We start from the raw sequence: 27039 nt of genomic DNA, 5'->3' as shown, positions 1-27039 counted from the left end.
TATTGCCCCCCCTGTTATCAGCCATTTCAGGGGAGAGGATGACTGTAGGACAGGAGAATACAGTCTATTGCCCCCTGTTATCAGCCATTTCAGGGGAGGGGATGACTGTAGGACAGGAGAATACAGTCTATTGCCCCCTGTTATCAGCCATTTCAGGGGAGAGGATGACTGTAGGACAGGAGAATACAGTCTATTGCTCCCTGTTATCAGCCATTTCAGGGGAGAGGATGACTGTAGGACAGGAGAATACAGTCTATTGCCCCCCTGTTATCAGCCATTTCAGAGGAGAGGATGACTGTAGGACAGGAGAATACAGTCTATTGCCTCCTGTTATCAGCCATTTCAGAGGAGAGGATGACTGTAGGACAGGAGAATACAGTCTATTGCCCCCTGTTATCAGCCATTTCAGGGGAGAGGATGACTGTAGGACAGGAGAATACAGTCTATTGCCCCCTGTTATCAGCCATTTCAGGGGAGAGGATGACTGTAGGACAGGAGAATACAGTCTATTGCCCCCTGTTATCAGCCATTTCAGGGGAGAGGATGACTGTAGGACAGGAGAATACAGTCTATTGCCCCCTGTTATCAGCCATTTCAGGGGAGAGGATGACTGTAGGACAGGAGAATACAGTCTATTGCCCCCTGTTATCAGCCATTTCAGGGGAGAGGATGACTGTAGGACAGGAGAATACAGTCTATTGCCTCCTGTTATCAGCCATTTCAGGGGAGAGGATGACTGTAGGACAGGAGAATACAGTCTATTGCCTCCTGTTATCAGCCATTTCAGAGGAGAGGATGACTGTAGGACAGGAGAATACAGTCTATTGCCCCCTGTTATCAGCCATTTCAGGGGAGAGGATGACTGTAGGACAGGAGAATACAGTCTATTGCCCCCTGTTATCAGCCATTTCAGGGGAGAGGATGACTGTAGGACAGGAGAATACAGTCTATTGCTCCCTGTTATCAGCCATTTCAGGGGAGAGGATGACTGTAGGACAGGAGAATACAGTATATTGCTCCCTGTTATCAGCCATTTCAGGGGAGAGGATGACTGTAGGACAGGAGAATACAGTCTATTGCTCCCTGTTATCAGCCATTTCAGGGGAGAGGATGACTGTAGGACAGGAGAATACAGTCTATTGCCCCCTGTTATCAGCCATTTCAGGGGAGAGGATGACTGTAGGACAGGAGAATACAGTCTATTGCCCCCTGTTATCAGCCATTTCAGAGGGGGGGGGGGGGGGGGATGACTGTAGGACAGGAGAATACAGTCTATTGCTCCCTGTTATCAGCCATTTCAGGGGGGAGGATGACTGTAGGACAGGAGAATACAGTCTATTGCTCCCTGTTATCAGCCATTTCAGGGGAGAGGATGACTGTAGGACAGGAGAATACAGTCTATTGCCCCTGTTATCAGCCATTTCAGGGGGGGGGGGGATGACTGTAGGACAGGAGAATACAGTCTATTGCCCCCCCTGTTATCAGCCATTTCAGGGGAGAGGATGACTGTAGGACAGGAGAATACAGTCTATTGCTCCCTGTTATCAGCCATTTCAGGGGGGAGGATGAATGTAGGACAGGAGAATACAGTCTATTGCCCCTGTTATCAGCTATTTCAGAGGAGAGGATGACTGTAGGACAGGAGAATACAGACTATTGCTCCCTGTTATTAGCCATTTCAGGGGAGAGGATGACTGTAGGACAGGAGAATACAGTCTATTGCCCCCTGTTATCAGCCATTTCAGGGGAGGATGACTGTAGGACAGGAGAATACAGTCTATTGCTCCCTGTTATCAGCCATAGGGATAGGCACACAGAGGGGTATATTGGCCCTTTACTACCTCATAATGAAGCTGTGGCTGTCGATGTCTTTTCCGTAGCCAGATCCTCGCAGGTTGCCGGAATTTCCAACCACAGCGCAGCGTTGGCACAAAAGGGGATCCTGCAGCTTGTAGGGGTTGTGCCCAGGAATGATCTGGAAAAGCTGAGTCAGGACCTCCAGGGTGTTCTGTGACCGGAACTGAGGCTGCAGCATCTGATGAAGGACAAATAACATACAACATGGATTCTGGGCAAAGGACAGGGCAACAGAAACAGCCAATCAGATTCCACCAATCCTGCCAGTAATTACACCTGTTATTAGACTAGTGGTGACTGTATAATCTGTATGTAGTGAGCTCCCTCTAGTGGTGGCTGTATAATCTGTATGTAGTGAGCTCCCTCTAGTGGTGGCTGTATAATCTGTATGTAGTGAGCTCCCTCTAGTGGTTGCTGTATAATCTGTATGTAGTGAGCTCCCCCTAGTGGTGGCTGTATAATCTGTATGTAGTGAGCTCCCCTAGTGGTGGCTGTATAATCTGTATGTAGTGAGCTCCCTCTAGTGGTGGCTGTATAATCTGTATGTAGTGAGCTCCCTCTAGCGGTGGCTGTATAATCTGTATGCAGTGAGCTCCCTCTAGTGGTGGCTGTATAATCTGTATGTAGTGAGCTCCCTCTAGTGGTGGCTGTATAATCTGTATGTAGTGAGCTCCCTCTAGTGGTGGCTGTATAATCTGTATGTAGTAATCTTCCTCTAGTGGTGGCTGTATACTCTGTATGTAGTGAGCTCCCTCTAGTGGTTGCTGTATAATCTGTATGTAGTGAGCTCCCTCTAGTGGTGGCTGTATAATCTGTATGTAGTGAGCTCCCTCTAGTGGTGGCTGTATAATCTGTATGTAGTAATCTCCCTCTAGTGGTGGCTGTATACTCTGTATGTAGTGAGCTCCCTCTAGTGGTTGCTGTATAATCTGTATGTAGTGAGCTCCCTCTAGCGGAGGATTCCTTTTCTGCTCAGGCCTACTGACCATCCACCAGTGCTGTACATCGGCCGGCAGCTCCAGGTTCTCCAGGGTCCACACAGGAGAGATGGCCGCATCGTAGTGACCGTCGAACCAGGTGGAATGCCCAGGTTGGCGCAGGCAGTGGCGGCAGGCACAGTCCTTGGAGAGCTGAGGAGCCTGGGGGCGATGCCTCACCCCGGGGTAACCTGGCACGAGCCGGACCGGGTGCCCCTCTGCTGATGCCCATCCCCCCAGCTCTAAGTACAGCGGGGCCTCCGTTCCATTGTGAGAGAAGGTAAAGAGGAGAGACATGATGAAGAGCAGAACGGAGGTGCTGAGAAGCCATATTCGCAGGGAGCACCTCATCCTTCCCAGGGACCCCCAGTCCCACAGATCCACAGCATGGGCCTCCACCCTGGCACACCTAGGAGGGCTGGCAGCTGACACTGGAGAAAGCAAGAACCATGTGCCGATGTGAGTAAGAGTCAGCTACGGGACCCGGGGCCAGCAGATCCGCACATTTATCTCTGTCTTCAGCCCCTCCACCACACGCCTGCTGCGCTATCAACATGAAGTCCACACTGCAGGGATTGGCGCCTCCCAGTCACCGAGCGTCACCGCTGCATCTCACGGCAACATCACCTGCAGAAAAGAGAAGAGGTGTAAAGACCGCTGACAACCTCTTCACACTGACGCCTTTTACCAACAGCGCCCACTTCAGCCCTGCACCCATCAGTGCCCACGTCTCTAACCCTGCACCAGTCCCCTACAGTGCCAACGTTTCTAATCCTGCACCTGTCTCCCGCAGCGCCCATGTTTCTAACCGTGCACCTGTCCCACGAAGCACCCCCCTCTCTAACCCTGCCCCATCTCTACAGCGCCCATCTCTAATCCTGCTCCAACCCCCTGCAGCACCATCTCTAACCCTGCACTCGTCCCCCACAGTGCCCCCCTCTCTAACCCTGCCCTCGTCCCCCACAGTGCCCCTCTCTAACCCTGCCCTCGTCCCCCACAGTGCCCCCCTCTCTAATCCTGCTCCAACCCCCTGCAGCACCATCTCTAACACTGCCCTCGTCCCCCACAGTGCCCCCTCTCTAACCCTGCCCTCGTCCCCCACAGTGCCCCCCTCTCTAACCCTGCCCTCGTCCCCCACAGTGCCCCCCTCTCTAACCCTGCCCTCGTCCCCCACAGTGCCCCCCTCTCTAATCCTGCTCCAACACCCTGCAGCACCATCTCTAACACTGCCCTCGTCCCCCACAGTGCCCCCTCTCTAACCCTGCCCTCGTCCCCCACAGTGCCCCCCTCTCTAACCCTGCCCTCGTCCCCCACAGTGCCCCCCTCTCTAATCCTGCTCCAACACCCTGCAGCACCATCTCTAACCCTGCACTCGTCCCCCACAGTGCCCCCCTCTCTAACCCTGCCCTCGTCCCCCACAGTGCCCCCCTCTCTAACCCTGCCCTCGTCCCCCACAGTGCCCCCCTCTCTAACCCTGCCCTCGTCCCCCAGTGCCCCCCTCTCTAATCCTGCTCCAACCCCCTGCAGCACCATCTCTAACCCTGCCCTCGTCCCCCACAGTGCCCCCTCTCTAACCCTGCCCTCGTCCCCCACAGTGCCCCCCTCTCTAACCCTGCCCTCGTCCCCCACAGTGCCCCCCTCTCTAACACTGCCCTCATTCCCTGCAGTGCCCCCCTCTTTAACCCTGCACTCGTTCCCTGTAGCGCCCACGTCTCTAACCCTTTACAAGTCCTCCACAATGCCCATCTCTCTAACTCTGCACCCTTCCCCCTCAGTGCCAACGCCTCAAACCTGAACTCGTCCCCCACCTCTCTAACCCTGTACCCCTCCACTACAGCACTCACCTATAATTCTGCACCCATCCCCCACAGCGGCCATATCTTTTAACCCCTGCAGCTGGCACCAGCAGAGCCTCAGGATGCCCGGGGAAAGTTAATGCGATATTAAATTCCTGCTCTGCGATAAGGAGGTCACATGACACTTAATCCTCCCGTGGCACAAACCTCACATTAATAGCCGCAGCTGTGCCAGCGCCTCGGCTGCCCCTGAACATCTGCCCAATGAGAAGGAAGCAATCCCACAAACACAGACAAGATAATGGGGGGAGGGGGGGGGGGGGCGGCTGATGGACGGCCGGACTCTCTAGGAGATGGTCTTTTCAGCCTCAGCACAGGTGATGGAGTCCAGGTCCTGTCCAGAGATCAGCAGCCAACTTTTTGGAGCTGCTCTAGGTTGGTGGCTCTCTATTCTGGCCCCTAGAGGGGTCCTGATCACATACATACGGTATAATGAGGGACAGGGTGGTGTACATGGCGCAACGCAGCCCAACACGTGGAGAGCCGCAGCCAGGGGACCCTGGAAAAAATACTAAATGGTGCCTTATGTTGTAGGCGGGTCCAAACTGACAGAAGGCGGGACCAATACAAGTAGGCAGAGCCAGCAGAACCATATAGCACCACAAAATACCGCTCAGTAACTGCCCCCCTGTGATGGCTCCATCTACTGGGAGAATACATGAAAAATACTTGTGAGCTGCCACAAGACATGGACATACATGTCTGTCACCAGATGGTTGGGGGCCGCATTTGGCCCCTAGACGCAGACATGCAAAGGGGAAAGCAGAGAAGGGAGAATACAGGAGATGGAGCCATTATAACCAGTGAGGTCATCAATGGCACTGCCCTGCCTGGGAGAGGGATGATGTGATCTATGGAGGGGTCAGAGACATAGGCTGGGATCTATGGGGGTCCTAAGAGTGGGAGGATGTGATCTATGGAGGGGTCAGAGGCAGAGGCTGGGATCTATGGGGGTCCTAAGAGTGGGAGGATGTGATCTATGGAGGGGTCAGAGACAGAGGCTGGGATCTATGGGGGTCCTAAGAGTGGGATGATGTGATCTATGGAGGGGTCAGAGACAGAGGCTGGGATCTATGGGGGTCCTAAGAGTGGGAGGATGTGATCTATGGAGAGGTCAGAGACAGAGGCTGGGATCTATGGGGGTCCTAAGAGTGGGAGGATGTGATCTATGGAGGGGTCAGAGACAGAGGCTGGGATCTATAAGGGGTCCTAAGAGAGGGAGGATGTGATCTATGGAGGGGTCAGAGACAGAGGCTGGGATCTATGGGGGTCCTAAGAGTGGATGTGATCTATGGAGGGGTCAGAAACATAGGCTGGGATCTATGGGGGTCCTAAGAGTGGGAGGACGTGATCTATGGAGGGGTCAGAGACAGAGGCTGGGATCTATGGGGGTCCTAAGAGTGGGAGGATGTGATCTATGGAGAGGTCAGAGACAGAAGCTGGGATCTATAAGGGGTCCTAAGAGTGGGAGGATGTGATCTATGGAGAGGTCAGAGGCTGGGATCTATGGGGGTCCTAAGAGTGGGAGGATGTGATCTATGGAGAGGTCAGAGACAGAGGCTGGGATCTATGGGGGTCCTAAGAGAGGGAGGATGTGATCTATGGAGGGGTCAGAGACAGAGGCTGGGATCTATGGGGGTCCTAAGAATGGGAGGATGTGATCTATGGAGGGGTCAGAGACAGAGGCTGGGATCTATGGGGGTCCTAAGAGTGGGAGGATAAGATCTATGCAGGGGTCAGAGACAGAGGCTGGGATCTATGGGGGTCCTAAGAGTGGGAGGATGTGATCTATGGAGGGGTCAGAGACAGAGGCTGGGATCTATGGGGGTCCTAAGAGTGGGAGGATGTGATCTATGGAGAGGTCAGAGACAGAGGCTGGGATCTATGGGGGTCCTAAGAGTGGGAGGATAAGATCTATGCAGGGGTCAGAGACAGAGGCTGGGATCTATGGGGGTCCTAAGAGTGGGAGGATGTGATCTATGGAGGGGTCAGAGACAGAGGCTGGGATCTATGGGGGTCCTAAGAGTGGGAGGATGTGATCATCTGCGGCTGAACACGGAGGGGAGTCCCCCGACTCCCTGATTAGGAAAGACCTCCGGCTGAATTGCTGTTAAACAGAGGCCGGCAGGCGGAAGGACGAGGGGGAGAGACGGATTCAAAGAACTTAGTATGGAGAATCGCGGATCCGGTATCATCTGAATATAGGTAAGACAGTAACCATTTCTGTTGGTAGATAGATATCGTTATTACTGTGGTTACCGATACAAGACGGGGCCTTGGGGTTTTAGGAAGATTAGATTTAGTGACGACGAAAACTAGAGTCTTGAGCACTTGAGATGGGATTCTCAAGGGGGTAAAGGCCATAGCCTGTGTGAGAAGGAATAAATAACTATGAGCCTGTAGATGACCGGTACCGGGTAGGTAGGGACTTTAGGGACATGTAACTGTTTATGTAACCAACTGTTGTCCAAGTATCTGTTATGGACTATAGATACAAAATGGACACTTGCTTGTTGAGCCAAGATGGCGACCAGGCATTCAGCCTACACCTATAAACTAGAATCTTACTTTGTGTTTTTATCATGTGTTTCTTTGTGGTTTCCGTTCAGCTCAAGCAAGCAGTTACAAAGAAAGAAGTAGTAACGGTTTCACCCAGGAACAAGGGGGGGGGAGTGAGGAGGAATTTCCTCTGGCCGTCAAGGTTACAGAAAAGTAGAGAGTTCATAGCCAATAGAAAATATATACTTTATCTTTCACCCCCCTTCCCCTCCCTCCTCTCGTGAAAACTATGTATTGTCTGTTTTTTTAGAAATAAACCAGAGATCCTGATTAACTCCATGTAGTGAGTTGTCTGTCTGATCTCTCCGTGCACGCATCTTAATTAATTTGGAGCAGTACATCAACCGAACTGGCAGCTTTGTCAGAACCAGAACAATTTTGGCGCCAATCGTGGGGCTCGAGGATTGGACCCTCTGTTCCCGTACCCCCAGAGACCAGACGGGGAGAGGCGCACTAACGGACACCGGGATCGCAACCCGTGATATGAGGTAGGAAAATTGAGTCATCTTGCCTATAAAGTGTCCCCTGGTGTAGCCTCTTGGTGTTCGTCTGAGGGAGGGGTGCGGAAGCAGTCTGGGACGTCCTCGAGGGCATGAAAGTAAGAACCCCATATGTTTTTTTAAAGTCTTGATGTACTGTGTTGTGCCTATAAGTTGTGAAGACCCTGTTGACAAGTATCACTGACGGAGACACGGAGTTCTCCTGTGTTCCTGTATCGGAGTTCAGCCCGGTGTCTGACTCAAATCTCCATAAAGGGGACGATCACAGATGGGTGGAGAGCGGTTCGCGGTAGCCCAGAGTGTGCTGACCGGGACTCAAAGGTCTTCGCGTCCAGTGATTACTCTATACAGGAGGTCTTTAGGCGGCTTCAGTAGGTACGAGAGATAATGGGAAATGAGGAAAGTGTCCCGAAGGGTTACTGTTCACCTGAACAGTACGTGGCGGACAGGAGAGGCAAACGTTTCATAAAAGGATTAAGTAAGTTGGAGAAGAGTTAAAGGTGTCTGTAAAGGAGGCATCCTATGTAGTGCTACCTGGCAAGTGTTGTTAAACGAGAAGAGGGGGAAGTTAGAAGATGATAAATTGACAGACATGGTCCGTGTGTGGTTGGACTGTAGTAAAGAATTTGAACAGACCGGGGGGGGGGGGGGGGGGGAACTAAATTTTGATGAGAAAAGACAGAGATATTTCTGTAAGCCTGGTGTTGCATTGATACATGACTTGCCACCACCCTATAATGGCGCCGGGAAGAAAGCAGGTGGGTGGACCTGCAAAACACGTGGTCAACAGAATCCCTCCTCCCGTGATACGTGCCTTCCCTGTGGGGTTCCCCACCCACAAAACCACACCTTGGTAACTACTCCCCGGCACGTCCCATCACTTCCCGTGTTAGCTACAGCGCCATCTTGTCCCCAGGCAACGCCCATGAACGGACCTTTAATATCATTCGGTCCGGACCCCCCCGTCACTCCTATGTCACCCTTGCCCCTTCCTACTACCTTGTACCCCATGGTTAACCCGGACGGTACATTCCCTTACTCCTATAATGGTAGGGGGGCAACCTGATGAAGCAGAACAGGGGGATGCAGACGGTGCTGCAGAATCCACAATGGGCATACAAAATGCACCGGGTAATATGCAGACTCCTTCGCGGGGTACCCCGACAGACTACGGTGATCCGTCAACTTTACCCCTGGCACCACAGTGGACTGTACCCATGACCGTGCGCCCATCACGACGTTCACAAGATCAAATACTGCAGGGTCAGATTACAGAGTTACAAAAGAACTTTTTTGAGACACTGAAAGAAGCCCTAGCACTTAACCGGCCACAGGGACCACCAAAATATGTGTCTTTCACCCCACAACAGTTATTCACCATAGTGAATTTACTGCCTGACCCTGAGACCCATCCCATGCCCTTTTTCAGGAAACTGTCCCAAGTGCATCAAACCTATGGGTGCACATGGTCGGACCTGCAAAGTATAGTGGAAAACAAGACAGGTGAATACTCCACACTGATAATGGATCAAATCCACATCCCTGAACTTAAAGGTGCTAACTTTGACCCCCGGGATCATGAGTCGGGAGAATTCTTTATAGAACAACTACAGAAATGGACAAAAGCTAAAATAGCAGATCATTCCACCACACTGCAGGACAGCTGCGGGGATCAGTTGACCCCCACCTTTTTTTCTTTTCACAGAAATGTTAGTTTAAGCTCCTCTTTCTGATAAGAAACTGTCTCGCTTCTTGGTCTTTGTGGTTTTCACTCAAAATTATGTGACACCCACGGCTGCCGGATGTCTGACAATAAAATTCTGCACTGATTTATATGAGCAAGGGGATTCGCTGCAAACCATTTTGCACCTCATCCCCAATACTCTCTGGGCCAGAGGACCCCAGGATATTGGATACCTCAATGTCCCACCAGTCACTGTGACCCTGAAGGACCCCAAAGTCCTACCATACAAAGAGACTGGACCCAGTAGCCAGAGAAGCCCCTTCCTGTGTCAGAGCTATCCATGCTGCCAGCTCTCTTCTAAACGTCACATCTGACGTTGTGCTGGGTCATCCCCTCACTATTCTGGCTCTCCATGACGTTTCTGCCATCCTCCAGCAGACTCAACCTGAACACCTCACTGCACAGCGCCACCTCCGGCTTCCGTGTAGTTTGCTTCTGCCAGATAATGTCACCATTCAGAGGTGCCACATCCTCCATCCTGCTGCACTCCTTCCTCTTCCAAGGGGGGAGTATACTGGAGATTCTGAAGATTTTATTGATCTACAGGCCCACTCGAGCTGACACCTCTGAAGCCAGAGGAAAGGCCCTAGCTGACCAAGCGGCCAAGGAAGCAGCAGTGAAAGAGGAAAGAGTCCAGTCAGACCAGATTATGATAACACAGGAAGACCTGGAACAAGAAGAAATCACATGGGACCTCCTGAAACAAATACAGAAACAGGCCACGCCACAAGAAAATTGGATTGGCTAAAAGAGTCAGCCCAAGAAGAGAAAGAATCTGGACTGTGGACCCAAGGAAGGAGAGCATCTCTGCCCAAAGCTCTCTATCCTCTGATAGCTTCAATAGCTCATGGGCCCACCCACCAATCTAAGACCATCATGAAAGAACTAATAGACAATGGCCCCAGGGATAACCCCTGTCCTGGTGAGGCATACTCAGTCTTGCCTCATCTGTGCGCAGTGCAACCCGGGAAGACCTGAGCCTACACCAACCAAATGTCTCCCCAAAGCCCAGTACCCGTTCCAACGGATTCAAATTGACCACATCCAGATGCCAATGTGCCAAGGGTTTCAATATGTGCTAGTAGTGATAGACTTGTTCTCTGGGTGGCCAGAAGCCTACCCCGTCCGAAACCAGACAGCAACCACTACTGCAAAAAAACTGATGCAGGAGCTTGTCTGTAGGTTCGGAGTACCTGAGGTCATTGAGAGTGATCAGGGCCCAGCATTCACTGCTAGATTAACCCAAGAAGTCTGGAAGATGGTAGGGTCACACTTAGCCTATCACACACCCTACAGACCCCAAAGCGGCGACAAAGTCAAACGACTGAACGGGGTACTGAAGTCCAAGATGCTGAAAATGACTGGGGAGACAGGGCTCAGTTGGGTACAATGCCTGCCAATAGCACTATTTTCAGTTAGACACACCCCTAGGCCTCCACACCAAATTTTGATTAGGACACGGCCTAGGATGGGACAGTACTTCCCACTGCAATTGCAAATGCATTATGAATCTGTTGCTAAATATGTGATTGCCCATAGTAAACAATTGTCTAACACACGTGCACAAGTTTTCTCTTCCATTCCAGATCCTGACTCCCTAGAGGGAATACACACTCTCAAACCTGGAGAGTGGGTGGTGGTCAAGAAACACGTCAGAAACACCCTCGAACCACGATACGAGGGGCCGTACCAGGTGTTGCTGACTACCCCGACCTCTGTGAAACTCGAAGGGAGGCTTACCTGGATCCACGCCTCACATTGTAAAAGAGTAAAGGCTGTCCCGACGACCCTGGAACAATAAGCCATGAGGATTCACATACTGATCATGACTTTGACAGTGGGCATATCTGCAGTGTTCACGCCACTGGGTAATGAATGGGACACTGGGCTAATGTCACATGTTTTCCTAGCTGGACACACTGTTATTGCCTCCAAGTACAAACCAAAGGTATGACATTTAGTCCACACATACACTCAGGTTACAATGATTCAAAAACAGACAGCCACGTGCAGTGTATTGGTGTAGATGCTGAGAACGGAAAGGATCTGCCCTGTAACAACCGTACTGTACAGGATCTCCGGACAGGTATATTAGCTAACGACACCGAAAGTCAGTCAAAAGGATATGAGTTGGCGAAAGGGACACAATTAGCCAAACTAATTACCCGATTATTAAATGGCACAGCAGTGGCAGTTCCAGACGACATATACTTAGTTTGTGGACACAAAGTGTACAAATGGTTATCTGAGAATGTCACAGGACTGTGCACCATCGCCAAGCTTACTCCTGCCACCTTTATAGGACCACACTCTGAAATTGACATAAATGCAGTACCTAAACACACCTTGTATCGTAGGGCCAAAGATAACACACCCAGACCAAATGGCAAGCCACATGTAGTAGAGACGAGCATTACCAACAAAATTGTTAGTTCCATCTTCATATATCCCATGATAGCGCAGATGTGGGATCATCTGGTAGTAGCAACAGACGACCTGGATGACCAAATATGGGGAGTGATGAGACTTATGAATACCTCAAACATTGTGCAAAACCAGTTAATCATTGTCACCAACCAACACATATTAGTTCTAGATTATGTTACAGCTAAAGATGGAGGTATGTGCCAGGTTGTGGGACCCTCTTGTTGCCATTACATAGACCCGCAGGGTAATTTGCAAGTTAAGGTGGATATAGAGAAGATGGCGGATTTAAGAGATAAGTGGCTGGACGCACATAAAGCTGATAAAGATACATGGTGGTCTGATACCTTCTCTTCCCTTAACCCCAATAACTGGTTCAAAGGTATTGGGGGTTGGCTCATGGGAATTGTCCAAGTAATATTGCAGGTAGCCCTAATAATATTGGTGATATATGTAGTGATTAAGCTCGTTCTTATTTGTGAGACCCGCTTTTCAAAAAGAATGAAGAAAACTGATGAGCAACCTATTATGCTCCTCTACGATGAGGAAGGACAGAAGGAAACATCGCTCCACACAGCTCCCCCTCCTCACAATGATGCCTGGCTGAGATAGGGTGAGATGAATCCCAGGGTATTACCACAAGTCCGAGCAACCGGGAGCCTACCTATAAGGGGTAGGTTGTCGCCACTGCGGGTGAAGAGGATACGAATGGTATGCCCAGGGGATTCGCTAGGCGAAGGGAAAGTCTACAATCAAGTCTCCAAGGGGGGACTGTTATGGACTATAGATACAAAATGGACACTTGCTTGTTGAGCCAAGATGGCGGCCAGGCATTCAGCCAACGCCTATAAACTAGAATCTTACTTTGTGTTTTTATCATGTGTTTCTTTGTGGTTTCCGTTCAGCTCAAGCAAGCAGTTACAAAGAAAGAAGTAGTAACGGTTTCACCCAGGAACAAGGGGGGGGAGTGAGGAGGAATTTCCTCTGGCCGTCAAGGTTACAGAAAAGTAGAGAGTTCATAGCCAATAGAAAATATATACTTTATCTTTCACCCCCCTTCCCCTCCCTCCTCTCGTGAAAACTATGTATTGTCTGTTTTTTTAGAAATAAACCAGAGATCCTTTTTAACTCCATGTAGTGAGTTGTCTGTCTGATCTCTCCGTGCACGTATCTTAATTAATTTGGAGCAGTACATCAACCGAACTGGCAGCTTGGCCAGAACCAGAACATATCTTTATGTAAAGTGTTTATTTTGTCTGTACTGTATGTAAGTTGTCTATTTTGCAACTAGCGGCTCTGGGCGTCCGGAGGGCGGCGAACATTACAGTCCCGGGAGGGTAACGTTTTGGAAAGCAGCTTTGATTCTTGTCCGAATCATAGTGCAGCGAGCAACGTTACTCACGACTCTTCGAGTCATCGCACTTGGCCATAAAATATAAGTTTTGTGTATACATATGATGGAGTGATTTGTGGGAATGTATAAGGGTTAAATAAATAAAACCCTGAATGGGTAAAGGAGATCAGTTAGGTGTGGTCTGAGGTCATTGTTTGGTCTGACGACAAAACGATAGGTGGAAAACGGTAAAAAACACATCCCGGCACATTTCCCAAATAATAACACCCGTCCCATGTCATAGTGTGAAAAGTGCATTTGTACTATAACTCTGAGAAGCCTCCAGGTCAAATAGATCTCAGATCTGTCAGAGACCAAGTTTTCCATAAACACAATTTATTGGAGAAATCAGGTTGTAATTACCTTGTGTTGTTAGGAGGTCATTCCTTTATCATTAATAGGCTGCATTCACACGTCCGCAACACACCCGCCCGTCACCCCCATAGAAAGCAAGCTGCGGACAAGAATAGGACATGCTCTATCTTTTTGCGGAGTTGCGGACCTAAAGATCGGGGCCGCGCACCGCAAATGCGGACAGCACACTGTGTGCTGTCCGCATCCATTCCGTCCCCATAGAGAATGAATGGGTCCGCACCCGTTCTGCCAAATTGCGGAACGGATGCGGACACATTCTGCGGACGTGTGAATGGAGCCTTAGGAAATAGAAAGACAGAGAGGAAGATATTTAGGTCATAGTAATATTTCTGAGGATCCCGGTTATTAATGAATATTACTGAGCCTGCCTCTCGGCCAATGCCCACGGGACTGGAGGGACTGGTTTAATCATCACAGGTCCATTGGCATTCACTGTATATTTGAGCCTTCATCAGAAGTAAAGAAAAATCTTCCACCCACTGCAATGATGTAAATTTGGGTCAACGCCAGGCATTTCCTTAGAAGGAGGGAGGATTTTGAAAATTGTAGACAAAGGGTACGATGAAATATATACCGGATACAGCACTTTAATACCCAAATACCTAATTTTTATAGTGTATAGGTCGAATATACGTGTTTCTAATAGTACCAACAATTGTAGGAACTTTTTTTTTTCTTTTTTTCATTATTTAAGGCAAGTTATATTTACTTGAAAATAGTGTAGATAACAGAATGAAGGAGATCCTAACAACCAGACGGGTTAAGTCAGGGATACATACCATGGGGAACGTATCGGGGGAAGCTTTAGGATGCGGAAGTCTGTCTTGTCGTCAGAAGGTGATGTTAAGTCTATGCACAAATTAGAGCAAATTGGACAAATTAGATCCAGAGAATGTAAAGTACGTGGAAAGGCGGCGTAAAAAGTGTAAAGGGAAGCCGAGTGTGGCTGGAAGTGACAAATTAGTAAAGGAAATAGAAAAAAGTGTGATGAGAAAAGGAGAAGAAAGTATAGTATTTATTGTGCAAGAAAATGGTTGAAAGAATCTAAAAAAACATGGCAGAGGAGACCGGAAATGTGTGATAAAAAAAAGATGAGAATTGCTTAACCCCTACTACCCCGGGCCAGTTTTCACCTTCCTGCCCCGGCCATTTTTTGCAAATCTTTTTGCAAATTTGCAAATGATGTGGTAATAACTTTAGAACACCCTTATCCAAGCCATTCAGAGACTGTTTTCTCGTGACACATGGTACTTCACGACAGTCATAAAATTTAACAGAAATTGGGAAAAATTAGCAATTTTCTGAATTTCAATTTCTCCGCTTTTAAAACAGAAAGTGATACCTCATAAAATATTTATTACTTAACATTCCCCATATGTCTACTTTATGTTGGCATCATTTTGCAAATGTCATTTTATTTTTTAAGAAGATTTCCAAAACCCACTTTTTAAAAAGGACCAGTTCAGGTCTGACGTCACTTTGTGAGGCTTACATAATAGAAGCCCCCCATAAATGACCCCCCTGTAGAAACTACACCCCTCAAGTTACTCAAAACTGATTTTTACTAACTTTGTTTACCCTTTATGTGTTCCACAAGAATTAAAGGAAAATGGAGATAAAATGTCTAAATTTCACTTTTTTGGCAGATTTTCCATTTTAATCAATTTTTTTCTTTAACACATGAGGGTTAACAGCCAAATAAAACTCAACATTTATTACCTCGATTCTGATGTTTACAGAAACACCCCACATGTGGTCGTAAACTGCTGTACGGGCACAGAAGGAAAGGACTGGCGCATCGTTTTTGGAAGGCACATTTTGCTGTCCCATTTGAAGCCCCCCTGATGCACCCCTAGAGTAGAAACTCCCAAAAGTGACCCCATTTTGGAAACTAGGGGATAAGGTGACCATTTTATTGGTACTATTTTGGGGTACATATGATTTTTAAATCGCTCTATATTACATTTTTTGTGAGGCAAGGTAACCAAAAATTGGCTGTTTTGGCACTGTTTGTATTTTTTATAACGTTCATCTGACAGGTTAGATCATGTGCTATTTTATAGAGCAGGTTGTTACGGATGCGGTGATATCAAATATGTCTACTTTCTTTGTTTCAGCTTTACATAATAAAGCATTTTTGGAAAAAAAATATATGTTTGTGTGTCTCCATTTTCTGAACGCCATATTTTTTTTTAATTTTTCTGCCAATCATCTTGTGCAGGACCTCATTTTTTGCAGGAAGAGTTGACGTTTTTATCGGTACCATATTTGGGTACATATGATTTTTTGGATCATTCATTATTACACTTTATGAGGCAAGGCGACCCCAAAAAATTGGTTGTTTTGGCACAGTTTTTATTTATTTATTTTTACAGCGTTCACCTGAGGGTTTAGGTCATGTGACATTTGTATAGAACAGATCATTACGGACGTGGCAATACCTAATATGTGTGTGTTTTCTTTTTTTTTTTCTTTTTTTATATAAAATCTTTTTTTTTTTTTACTTAAAACGTTATTTTTAAAAACTTTTTTTTTTAAACTTAATTTATGTCCCACTCTGGGACTTTACTTTTGGGGGTCTGATCCCCTCTGCAATGCATTACAATACATCTGTATTGTAATGCATTGTCTGTTAATGTATTACACAGAGTAATGCTGGACAGGTTGCCTAGGAGACGGGCCTGAGGCTGGACAGGTTGCCTAGGAGACGGGCCTGAGGCTGGACAGGTTGCCTAGGAGACGGGCCTGAGGCTGGACAGGTTGCCTAGGAGACGGGCCTGAGGCTGGACAGGTTGCCTAGGAGACGGGCCTGAGGCTGGATCTCCTGGGCACCCGTAGAAGGCAGATCCTGATGCCATGCATGGCATCGGGCTGCCTTCTCACCCATCAGGTCCCCGCCACAGCAGCATGGGCTCCCTCACCCGGACAGCATGGGCTCCCTCACCCGTCTCAAATCTCTTCTATGTCGCGGTCAGCGATGATCGCGGCATAGAAGGGGTTAATCTGCTGGCATCGGCTTGTACAGCAATGCCGATGGATAAAGCAGGGGCCCGGCTATCAGGGACTGCTGGATTTTGCTTATGGTTGAAGTACCAGATCCTCAAGCTGGGCAAATAATAAACAACATAGAAAGGGGACCAACCATGTATGTCTACTGGCCACGGACAGCTGAGGATTGTCAGGAAAGCCACGGAAGGCATCCCTCACCCAAAAGTAAAAGGACAGGAATTTGAGAGATGAGTGAGAGGCTTATATCAGAGTTTCAGGTTAAATGGCATCCGTTTTTTTTTGCGGATCCATTGTAACAATGCCTAAAACAGACAAGAATAGGACATGTTCTATTTTTTGGCGGGGCTATGGAACGAGGTGGGCTGTCCGCATTTTTTGCTGACCCATTGAAATGAATGGGTCCGCATCCTTTCCGCAAAAAAAAATAAAATATAATAATAATAATAATAATAATAATAATAATTATATATATAAAAATGGAAGAACGAAACGGTCACAGAAACAAAATACGTTCGTGTGCATGTAGTCCAAAAGAGATTTTTGACTGCCATAGTGGATTGACACCACCAGACAATACGGATTTGAATACTTCATATGAGCAGCAATTAAAAAATGATTTTTGTAAAAAGGATGTCTGCCTGAAATCAGTAGTTTAGAAACCAAACATATGGTGACTCCTAGGACGGGCAGACCTGTTGAAGGATTGGATTTTTCCCGACACGCAGAAAGACATTTTAAAGATAAAAAGAAACAGAAAAAGGACAATACATTGGTGGTTGAGGAAGAGAGTGAAGTGTATGTTCTTCTATCCAGGGCAAGAGGAAGGAGTGGTGACCGAGACACTTATCAGAAAGGTGGTTGGAATTGTGGTGAGGAAGGACATTTTGCTAGAGAATGTACCGAAAAAGACCCCCAACAATGACTAGACACCCAGCTCTCTGACCATGACAAACATCAGAAGGCAGTCAATCCTATGAGTAAAGACCAAACCCTACAGTCTGATCTGATAAACTTAGTTGACATTCATGTTTCTCTCCAAAAGGTTCATTTACCTGAAATAACTCTGCAGGTAGGCCCTCACAAGGGGACTTTTTTGGTTGACTCTGGTGCAACCCATACATTGACTCGCCCTGATGATGTACCATCATTAGCAATGACGGCCTTCTTCATAGTTAATAAACGAGCGAATGGCACTGCTCATCGTGAGCCCCTTTCTGCCCCTATTGACATAATAGACTTAGAGACAGGAAGAAAGGCCAATGGTCAGATGGTCTTATCTAGAGTCTGTCCATGTAATCTCAAAGGCAGGGATAGGAGTTGTCCCTACAAAGAAAGGGGTACGAGCAAAGTGCGAGGGTAAGAACATGGTGGTACAGGAAATGGATGAGCCAAGATATTATTACAGCTAAGGCTGCTTTCACACTAGCGCTTGATCGGATCCGTTCTGAACGGATCCGATCATATTAATGCAGACGGAGGCTCCGTTCAGTACGGATCCGTCTGCATTAATAACTTAGAAAAATTTCTAAGTGCGCAAGATGCCTGAGCGGATCCGTTCAGACTTTCAATGTAAAGTCAATGGGGGACGGATCCGCTTGAAGATTGAGCCATAGTGTGTCATCTTCAAGCGGATCCGTTCCCATTGACTTACATTGTAAGTCTGGACGGATCCGCACGCCTCCGCATGGCCAGGCGGACACCCGAACGCTGCAAGCAGCGTTCAGCTGTCCGCCTGTCCGTGCGGAGGCGAGCGGAGCGGAGGCTGAACGCCGCCAGACTGATGCAGTCTGAGCGGATCCGCTCCATTCAGACTGCATCAGGGCTAGACGGAGGCGTTCGGGTCCGCTCGTGAGCCCCTTCAAACGGAGCTCACGAGCGGACCGACGAACGCTAGTGTGAAAGTAGCCTTAGATTTGGTCACAGAAGGTCCCTCCGCAGTAACAAAACAACAAAAAAAGCCCCTCAGCTGAATTCCACCGAGCAGATGAACTTCAGATAATTATAGGTACGCCAAGTGCCCAGATAGAAGGTATAAGGAAAAATTCCTTAAAGGGAACCCGTCATCAACTTTATGGTGACCGCACAGAGGGCAGCATAAAATAGTGACAGAAATGCTGATTTCAGCCGTGTGTCACTCATGAGCTAAACGTCAGTGGTTGCTGAGAACCAGCATCATAATCATTGCAGCCAAAGGCCTTGTAAAGAGTCAAATCTGCCTGAGAAGAGTCCTGGTTATGATTGGCAGTTCTCTCCCAGAGAGAAAGGGAGAAGCCGGTCAGTCATCAGCAGGAGAGCAGGAGTAACCAGGACTCTTCTCAGGAGGCCGGGACTCTTTTCCAGGCCCAGTCTGCAAGGATTCAGATGTTGGTTCTCGGCAACCACTTACTATTAACTTTTAAATGACAGACGCTGAAATCAACTCACCTGTCTCTACTTTATTCTGCTGTTAGTATGGGCAGCTTAAAGTTGATGACAGGTTCCCTTTAAAGAATCATCTTCTAGGTTATTTCTTAAAACTCTCTATTGTGATAAAAAAGGAAACTGGAGCGAGTTGTAAAATATTTGAAAGTATGAAAAAAGCTTTTCGAGGTACTTGTCTCCATGTCTCAGTAACAAAGAACAAAAACTGTGATTGGAGGGATGTAGGAGAATTTGTGGTGGGACAGTGTATCTTGGGAACCTCCTGTTGAAGGTATACGATCAATACAAAACCATTAAATTGCCTTACAATATCTGTCCCTAGTGCACATATCAGACAAACCTCCGAAATAAGCTAGCCGCTGTTACTTCTGACAGAGGAGCAGAATGAGCAACTCAAGGAATACCCTGACTCCTTGTGGTCTCCGTGGCCAGCAGATGTGGACCCAGTGATGATAACACCTAAATCTACGTTTAGGACACATCAGAGACAGAAGCAGAAAAAGAGTATTGAACCAATTATCGAGGCTCTGTTGGCAGCTGGAATATTTTTGCCCAGATCCTCCATACAATGCTCCTTGGTTTCCTGCCAAGAAGGCTTCTCCCTCTGTGGGGTGGAGAATGGTCCTAGACCTACAACCAGTAATACCAGATCCACAGACACTCCTAGATGAACTACATCCAGAAAGCAAATATGTCACTGTTGTTGGCGTCCGTAACGCTTTGTTCTGTATCCCAATACATCCAGATCAGTTCTGGTTTGCATTTACCCGTTAAAAGGAAAACAATAATTACTCTTACCGGTAATTATTTTTCTTGAAACCCATGACTGCACCCATGCGACTAGAACCTTCCATCCGGGATAGGAAACCTGCAGAGATAAAATGGTTCACACACCCACCGCACCTCAGTGATTGTAATAAACAGGCAACAGGCGTGCCAACCACCAAGAAGGTGGAAAACAGAAACCCACCCACAAAGTGGCAAAGAAGAGAACCAATCCGGTAAGTTATATCCCTTCTAATACCTTCGGCAGCTATTTTTTTGGGGTGCCGTCATGGGTTTCAAGAAAAACAATTACCGGTAAGAGTAATTACTGGTTTTCCCCTCACCCATGCGAGAATGAACTATAAGCTAAAGCATTTAGGGGCGACTACAGCTTGTAGCACTTTTCTCCCAAAGGCTGCATCTGAGTCAAGACGCAGTCTGTAATGTCTACAAGAGGTATGAGGAGCGCTCCAAGTAGCAGCTCTGCGTATCTGGGCCGCAGACGCATCCGCTTTCTCCGCCCAAGAGGTCGCCACAGCCCTAGTGGAATGAGCCCCGAACCCCGAAGGGGGAGTTAGGCTAAGGGAAGAATAAGCCAGGGAAATAGAATTCTTAACCCATCCAGCTGTCACACCAGTAGAGGCTTTGCGACCTCTAGCTCTACCCAAAAACCGAATAAGGAGATTGTCATCTATTCTCCAAGATGATGTGGAGTCTAGGTAAACAATTAAACACCTTCTGACGTCAAGGCAATGGCATTTTTCATCCAACAGATTAGTTGGATTTGGACAGAAGAAGGGCAGAATCACATCCTGAAAAATCGGAGACCACCTTAGGCTGAAAGGATGGCAGCGGTCTAATAATCACCTTGTCTTCTAAAATGGTAGTATAGGGAGGGAAGGCAGAGAAAGACTGGGATTTACGAAAAAAAAATGACTGACTTTTTCTGAGGAACCAGGAAACCCTTCTTTTTATCCGAAGCGAGGAGCCAAACAGCCTAGAACATGGAAGAGAGCAGAGTCTAGATCTGGAACCCTGGTCCTCCTTCCATGATTTAAGCCAGATAGCCCGTCTGGCAGCGTTAGACATGGCAACTGCTCTGGCAGAAAAATGGATCGCATTAGTAGAAGCGTCCAAAACGGATCAGTTTTGCTCTAATACATTCTGAATGGAAAAGGATCCGCTCAGAATGCATCAGTTCGCCTCCGATCCGTCTCCATTCCGCTCTGCCTGCAGCGTTTTGGTGTCCGTCTGACAAACTGAGCCAAACGGATCCGTCCTGGCACACAATGTAAGTCAATGGGGACGGATCCATCCTGGCACACAATGCAAGTCAATGGGGACGGATCCATCCTGGCACACAATGCAAGTCAATGGGGACGGATCCATCCTGGCACACAATGCAAGTCAATGGGGACGGATCCATCCTGGCACACAATGCAAATCAATGGGGACGGATCCATCCTGGCACACAATGCAAGTCAATGGGGACGGATCCATCCTGGCACACAATGCAAATCAATGGGGACGGATCCATCCTGGCACACAATGCAAGTCAATGGGGACAGATCCGTTTTCTATGACAGAATCTGGCACAATAGAAAATGGATCCGTCTTGGCTATGTTAAAGATAATTCAAACGGATCCTGATCGGATCCAGACTGTTGCATTATCTGAACGGATCCGCACCAAACGCGAGTGTGAAAGTAGCCTAAGATAAACGTCTGCCGTTTTATCTAGAGGATCTCCTAAGCAGCCTAAAATCATCGAAAGGTAGAGACGATTTTTGGGCTATTTTATCTACTGGGGCATCTACCGTGGGGGCTCTGCCCCAGACGCCCGCTACCGAATCCTCAAAAGGATATTTTCTTTTTACAGAATTAGGAATGAAAAATTTTCTATCAGGATTTTTCCATTCTTTTCTGATAAGGGCTTCCATATTTTTATGAACAGGGAAAACTCTACAGCTTTTAGGGCCTCAAAAACCTGGTCAGCAATAGATTTAGGTTACATGCACGAGACCGGATGTGTTTTGCGGTCCGCAAAACAAAAAAAAAAAAACGGATGACAGTTTTTTTGGGCGGATCCATTGTAACAATGCCTAAAACAGACAAGAACAGGACATGTTCTATTTTTTTTTGCGGGGCTATGGAACAGACATATGGATGCGGATAGCACACGGTGTGCTGTCCGCATTATTTGCAGACCCATTGAAATGATCGGGTCCGCATCCTATCCGCAAAAAGAACGGAACGGACACAGAAACAAACAACGTTCGTGTGCATGTAGCCTTAGGCTGTTTTACATTTTTTTATTGCATGGGGGCTTTAAGTAAAGGCTCGGTATCTTCCGGTGGAAAAAACAGCCCTCCCCGCTGAATCCTCATCTGAAGAGAAGAAATCGTCTGATAAGGCCTGGCCGGATTCTCTATCCTCGTCCTCCCCAGAAAAATCCGAATCAGAGTCCTTATTATAAGGCCTCATGCACACAACCGTTTTTCGGGTCCGCATCCCCATGCAGACCCATTCACTTCAATGGGGTTGCAAAAGATGCGGACAGCACTCCGTGCGCTGTCAGCATCCGTTGCTCCGTTCCAAGGCCCCACAGAAAAAAAATAAAATAAATAGAGCATGTCCTATTCTTGTCCGTTTTGCGGACTGCAAAAAAAACTGAACGGTCGTGTGCAGGAGGCCTTAGGAGACCTTGGGCGAGTGCTTTGATTCTGACCGTACCAAGGCCTTAATATTTCTAGATGAGCTGTGAGACTCTTCCAGAACCAGCTCATCTATACAGGCCTGACAGTGGTTTAACAGAAGAGGCTGCTAAAGCTTCGCTCCGTCCTCCACAGTCATTAAATAAAATGGCATTCACAAAACGACCCAAAACATGAAGTAGACATATGGGGGATGTAAAGTAATAACTATTTTTGGAGGTATTACTAAGCATTATAAAAGTAGAGAAATGGAAATTTGCTAATTTGCACATTTTTCCAAATTAAAAAAATATATTACCACTGTCATAAAGTACAATATGGGACGAGAAAACGGTCTCAGAATGGCCTGGATAAGTAAAAGTGTTTTAAAGTGATCACCGCATAAAGTGACACTGGTCAGATTTGCAAAAAATGCCCTGGTCCTTAAGGTGAAATATGGCCCGGTCCTTAAGGGGTTAATGCTGTTTGTAGATGGTTCATGTAAAAAGAACCCAGATGGAATTAACGCCACCGGCTATGGCAGTCGTCACCCAGGAAGAGGTATTTATAGCAAAAGCTCTACCAAACCATTTATCGGCACAAGCAGCTGAATTAATACAGACGCGTGTAAACTGGCGAAAGGTAAGAAGGTGACTATATACAGTATATAGAAACAGCCGGCACTCCGATTATCAGCCTCGCGGTGCTCGCGTCCAGCGTCAGCGTCCCATAAATCAATATGAAGTAAAGGACCGGCACTCGCAGGAAAAGAAAGATTGAAGCAGATCGTACCTTACTGCGAGCGCCGGTCCTTCACTTCATATATACAGTATATAGTCGTATGCATTGTCAACTACACAGGTGTTTGCACAACAATGGAAAAAAAACAGAGGAATGATCCCCTCAGCGGGTAAAGAAATTAAATCACAAACAACTTATACTACAACTTCTAGAAGCGATTCAATCACCAGAACGTGCAGCGCACACGAAGAAGGCGACACCATTTCAAAGGGAAATGAAAAAGCTGACCGGGCAGCAAAACGGGCAGCTACAGGTCAAAATATATTGTTACAACAAACACCACAAATTATAGATCTGCAACAGACATCACCGAAGCAGCAACAGCTAAAATGGGAAACTAAAGGAGCTACTATCCAAAATGGCCTCTATGTATCAACAGAAACCAAATATATTCTGCCTAGTAACTTATTTGGGTATGCAGCCATATAGAAGCCTAGAATGTGTCGGCAGATAAGAGCCATTCGACCCATCTAGTCTGCCCCATATACTGAATACTATGGATAGCCCCGGCCCTATCTTATATGAAGGATGGCCTTATGCCTATCCCATGCATGCTTAACCTCCTCCACTGTATTTGCAGCTACCACCTCTGCAGGAAGGCTATTCCCTGCATCCACTACTCTCTCAGTAAAGTAATACTTCCTGATATTACTTTTAACAGGGGGGGGGGATGGTAGCGATGATATCCAGAGTATTTACAGCATATGGCTTTACTAATTATTGCAAACAAATTTGCTTAGCCTGCTTAACATGTGCTAAACCTAATCCACAGGGGAACGTCAGACCAAGAAGAGGACAGTTCCCACAAACACATTTGTATGGATTTTATTGAACTAAATAAATGTGAAGGAAATAAATAAATAAATATTGTTTGTTCATCATGGATGCCTTTACTAAATGGATAGAGGAGTTTCCTACAGCAAGTCCAGATGCAGTCACAGCGGCTGGTGAGGGAGATAATACCTAGGTGTGGGATACCGGAAATAACATATAGTGATAACGGATCACATTGTGTAAACAATGTTATATCTTTATTAGCACAATGTTTACAAATAGAGTAAAACAAAAATAAAATAAAAATAATCACTGCCCGCATCATCCACAATCAGCAGGGCTAGTAGCAATATTGAAAAACAAACTCAAGAAAACCATGGAAGAGACCGGTAAGAATTGGGCGACTCCTACAGCCTCAGGACTGACACCCACTGATATGATGTATGGTAATACCACAGTTAAAACCATTTTCTAGAATAGATGAAGAATCTGATTTTACACTTGCTGAATATACGGCAAAGATGTTAACTAACAAGGAAGTTGCTGCTTCTAATTGTATTCCAGGTGACCCTACACCCGAGGGCGAGACTGTGAGGCCGGCTGCTGATCAGAGTCATACAGCGGAAACACCGGCATCATCCTCGTCGGGAGGGACCATATCAGGATTTACTCACCGCACCTACTGCAGTATTAATAGCTGAGCGTGCCTCTTGGATACACTTATCACACGGCAAGATAGTTCGGGAACTGCCAACATGCTCCTGGGCTACAGAAGTCCGATTACAAAGGGTGTCACTCGTTAGAAGTGACTGGTATTAGTGAAGAACCATCCAGAGTCTGGGAGGGAGACCGGGCAGGATGACACAAGCCCTAATAATTGCAGGGTGCGCTCCTTGCAGGTCCAGGTTTCAGCTCCCTATCCATAATCCTCCAGGTATTTGCTGCTATCAGGTTGGTACACAGGCATGTGGTTTTCCGTGCTGTAGCTTCTCTCACATATTGGGTTTATGTAACTTTTGCCGTCTTTCCTGTATTATTTGTTGGAATGTACTTCCTTCCTTCCTTCTTTGGAGGAGTCCCTTATGCCTCTTTATGCATTATGGAAATAGTCATAGAGGTTACTCCTAGGGGGGATTTCTAACCTTGGGGATATGCTTTATCGCAGCGCTGACCGCATTGCTGCTATGTACTTATTTATATATTTATTCATGTATATGTCGTCTTCTAAATGAGGTCATTCAATAAAATATGTTATCGTAATATATGTGTGTCTTTGGTAATATGAGTTATAATAATTGTAGCACGGTATCTGGGGATCTACCACAATGCGGGTAGATAGAACTAGAAACCCGCTTGTCATAGGAATAGACTTTTGTACAGTTGCCATTTGCCCCGACCACAGGCAGGAACATCTACAGCGGGCGGATAAATGTATCTGCGTCACTGAAGCAACAACTGGATTTGGATCAAATTGTGAGAAATGTGGATTTGTAGGATGGAGCACGGGATCCCTAAGCTGGGGGTATGCACCGATATAGCCCAAAAGGAAATAAGGTATGGTCGCAACGTGTTACATAGAATGACCATGATAAACCCAGGGTGTAACAGATGAATGTAATCCTATAAAGGACCCTGGAGAGATAGAGATGGGAACATACATCCCTGGAACCGATTCCTTGGGAAAATTGGTATAAAAAAAACTGAAACTAAAGAGATTAACAATCCCGATCAAGAACCTAGCCCAGGAATAAGATACCCGTCCAATTTAACCTATGAGGATAAATTTGCTTTAGAAACAGGATATAGTGATAAAAATGAATGGTTAACCTGGATGAGATGCACTGCGATACAGATCAATGGAACGGACTGTATAGCTTGTGCTAAGGCGAGACCACATCTAGGTACTACACCGAGATGGAAAGCCCACAAGGTCTGCAATGTCTTCATCTAATGCCCGAGACATGATCCAGATGATAGTTTGTGCAGACACTTTACTGTATCCACCTCCTTTAGTGGTTGCCTCCCCAGGTAACTACACCTGCTTCACGAGAGACGGACCAGGTAGGGAATCAGGGAACCTTACTGAAGAATACGGTGAAAGGACCATAAGGATGGATTACGACAATAAGAATTATTCCTCCAGCTGGTTTATTAACCCGACAAGTGCCAGGACTGATATTTGGCGGCTGTGTGGAGATAGGAAGCTGAGGCCCAGGCTCCCGCTGAATCAGCTCCTTATGCCCTTCCATTTATTTTCAGCCATGGAGTTTGAGAAGGTGAGGAAAAGTCCTGAAAGCCAAATATATCGCTATAAGGCCTCAGATGCGGGTGTGCTGCGGGAAAACGCGCGAGTGCAAAACATTGTAATGCGTTTTGCACGCGCGTGAGAAAAATCGGCGGGTTTGGGTTCGGTGTTCTTTAGATTGTATTATTTTCCCTTATAACATGGTTATAAGGGGAACAAAAATAGCATTCTGAATACAGAATATATAGTACAATAGTGCTGGAGGGGTTAAAAAATAAAAATAAAATAAAAAAATGTAACTCACCTTAATCCACTTGTTCGCGCAGCCCAGCTTCTCTTCTGTCTTCAGGACCTGTGATGACGTCACTGTGCTCATCACATGGTCCATCACATGATCTTTTACCATGGTGATAGATCATGTGACGGGTCATGTGATGAGCGCAGTGACGTCATCACAGGTCCTTTACCCAGGTCCTGAAGAAAGAAGACAGAAGAGATGCCGGCTGCGCGATCAATTGGATTAAGGAGAGTTAAATTTTAACCCTAACCCTAACCCTCCAGCCCTATTTTACTATGCATTATGTATTCCGAATGCTATTATTTTCCCTTATAACCATGTTATAAGGGAAAATAATAAAATGATTGGG

The 27039-nt window shown here is 47.0% G+C and overlaps 1 protein-coding gene across 4 annotated transcripts in view; it reads right to left on the bottom strand.

The window, feature by feature from the left end:
• Positions 1 to 27039, bottom strand: part of ST3GAL2 (ST3 beta-galactoside alpha-2,3-sialyltransferase 2) — a 43303-nt gene that overhangs the window by 9196 nt on the left and 7068 nt on the right. The window contains exons 3-5 of one of the 4 annotated variants that reach the window (XM_044269666.1): positions 14465 to 14534; positions 2844 to 3461; positions 1842 to 2035 (exon numbers count right to left, since the gene is read on the bottom strand). In XM_044269666.1, the coding sequence (XP_044125601.1) occupies positions 1842 to 2035; positions 2844 to 3185 (536 nt within the window). In that variant the 5' untranslated portion in view covers positions 3186 to 3461; positions 14465 to 14534. Of the gene's footprint in view, positions 1 to 1841; positions 2036 to 2843; positions 3462 to 4678; positions 4761 to 14464; positions 14535 to 24821; positions 25131 to 27039 lie in introns of those variants that run through there. The other 3 variants (XM_044269667.1, XM_044269668.1, XM_044269665.1) reach the window with 3 other exon arrangements.

This window comes from Bufo gargarizans, chromosome 10 (assembly GCF_014858855.1).
Source record: "Bufo gargarizans isolate SCDJY-AF-19 chromosome 10, ASM1485885v1, whole genome shotgun sequence".
NCBI classification, from domain to species: domain Eukaryota; kingdom Metazoa; phylum Chordata; class Amphibia; order Anura; family Bufonidae; genus Bufo; species Bufo gargarizans.
Note: the sequence above shows the minus strand (reverse complement) of the source record. Positions and strands in the feature narration are given on the sequence as shown.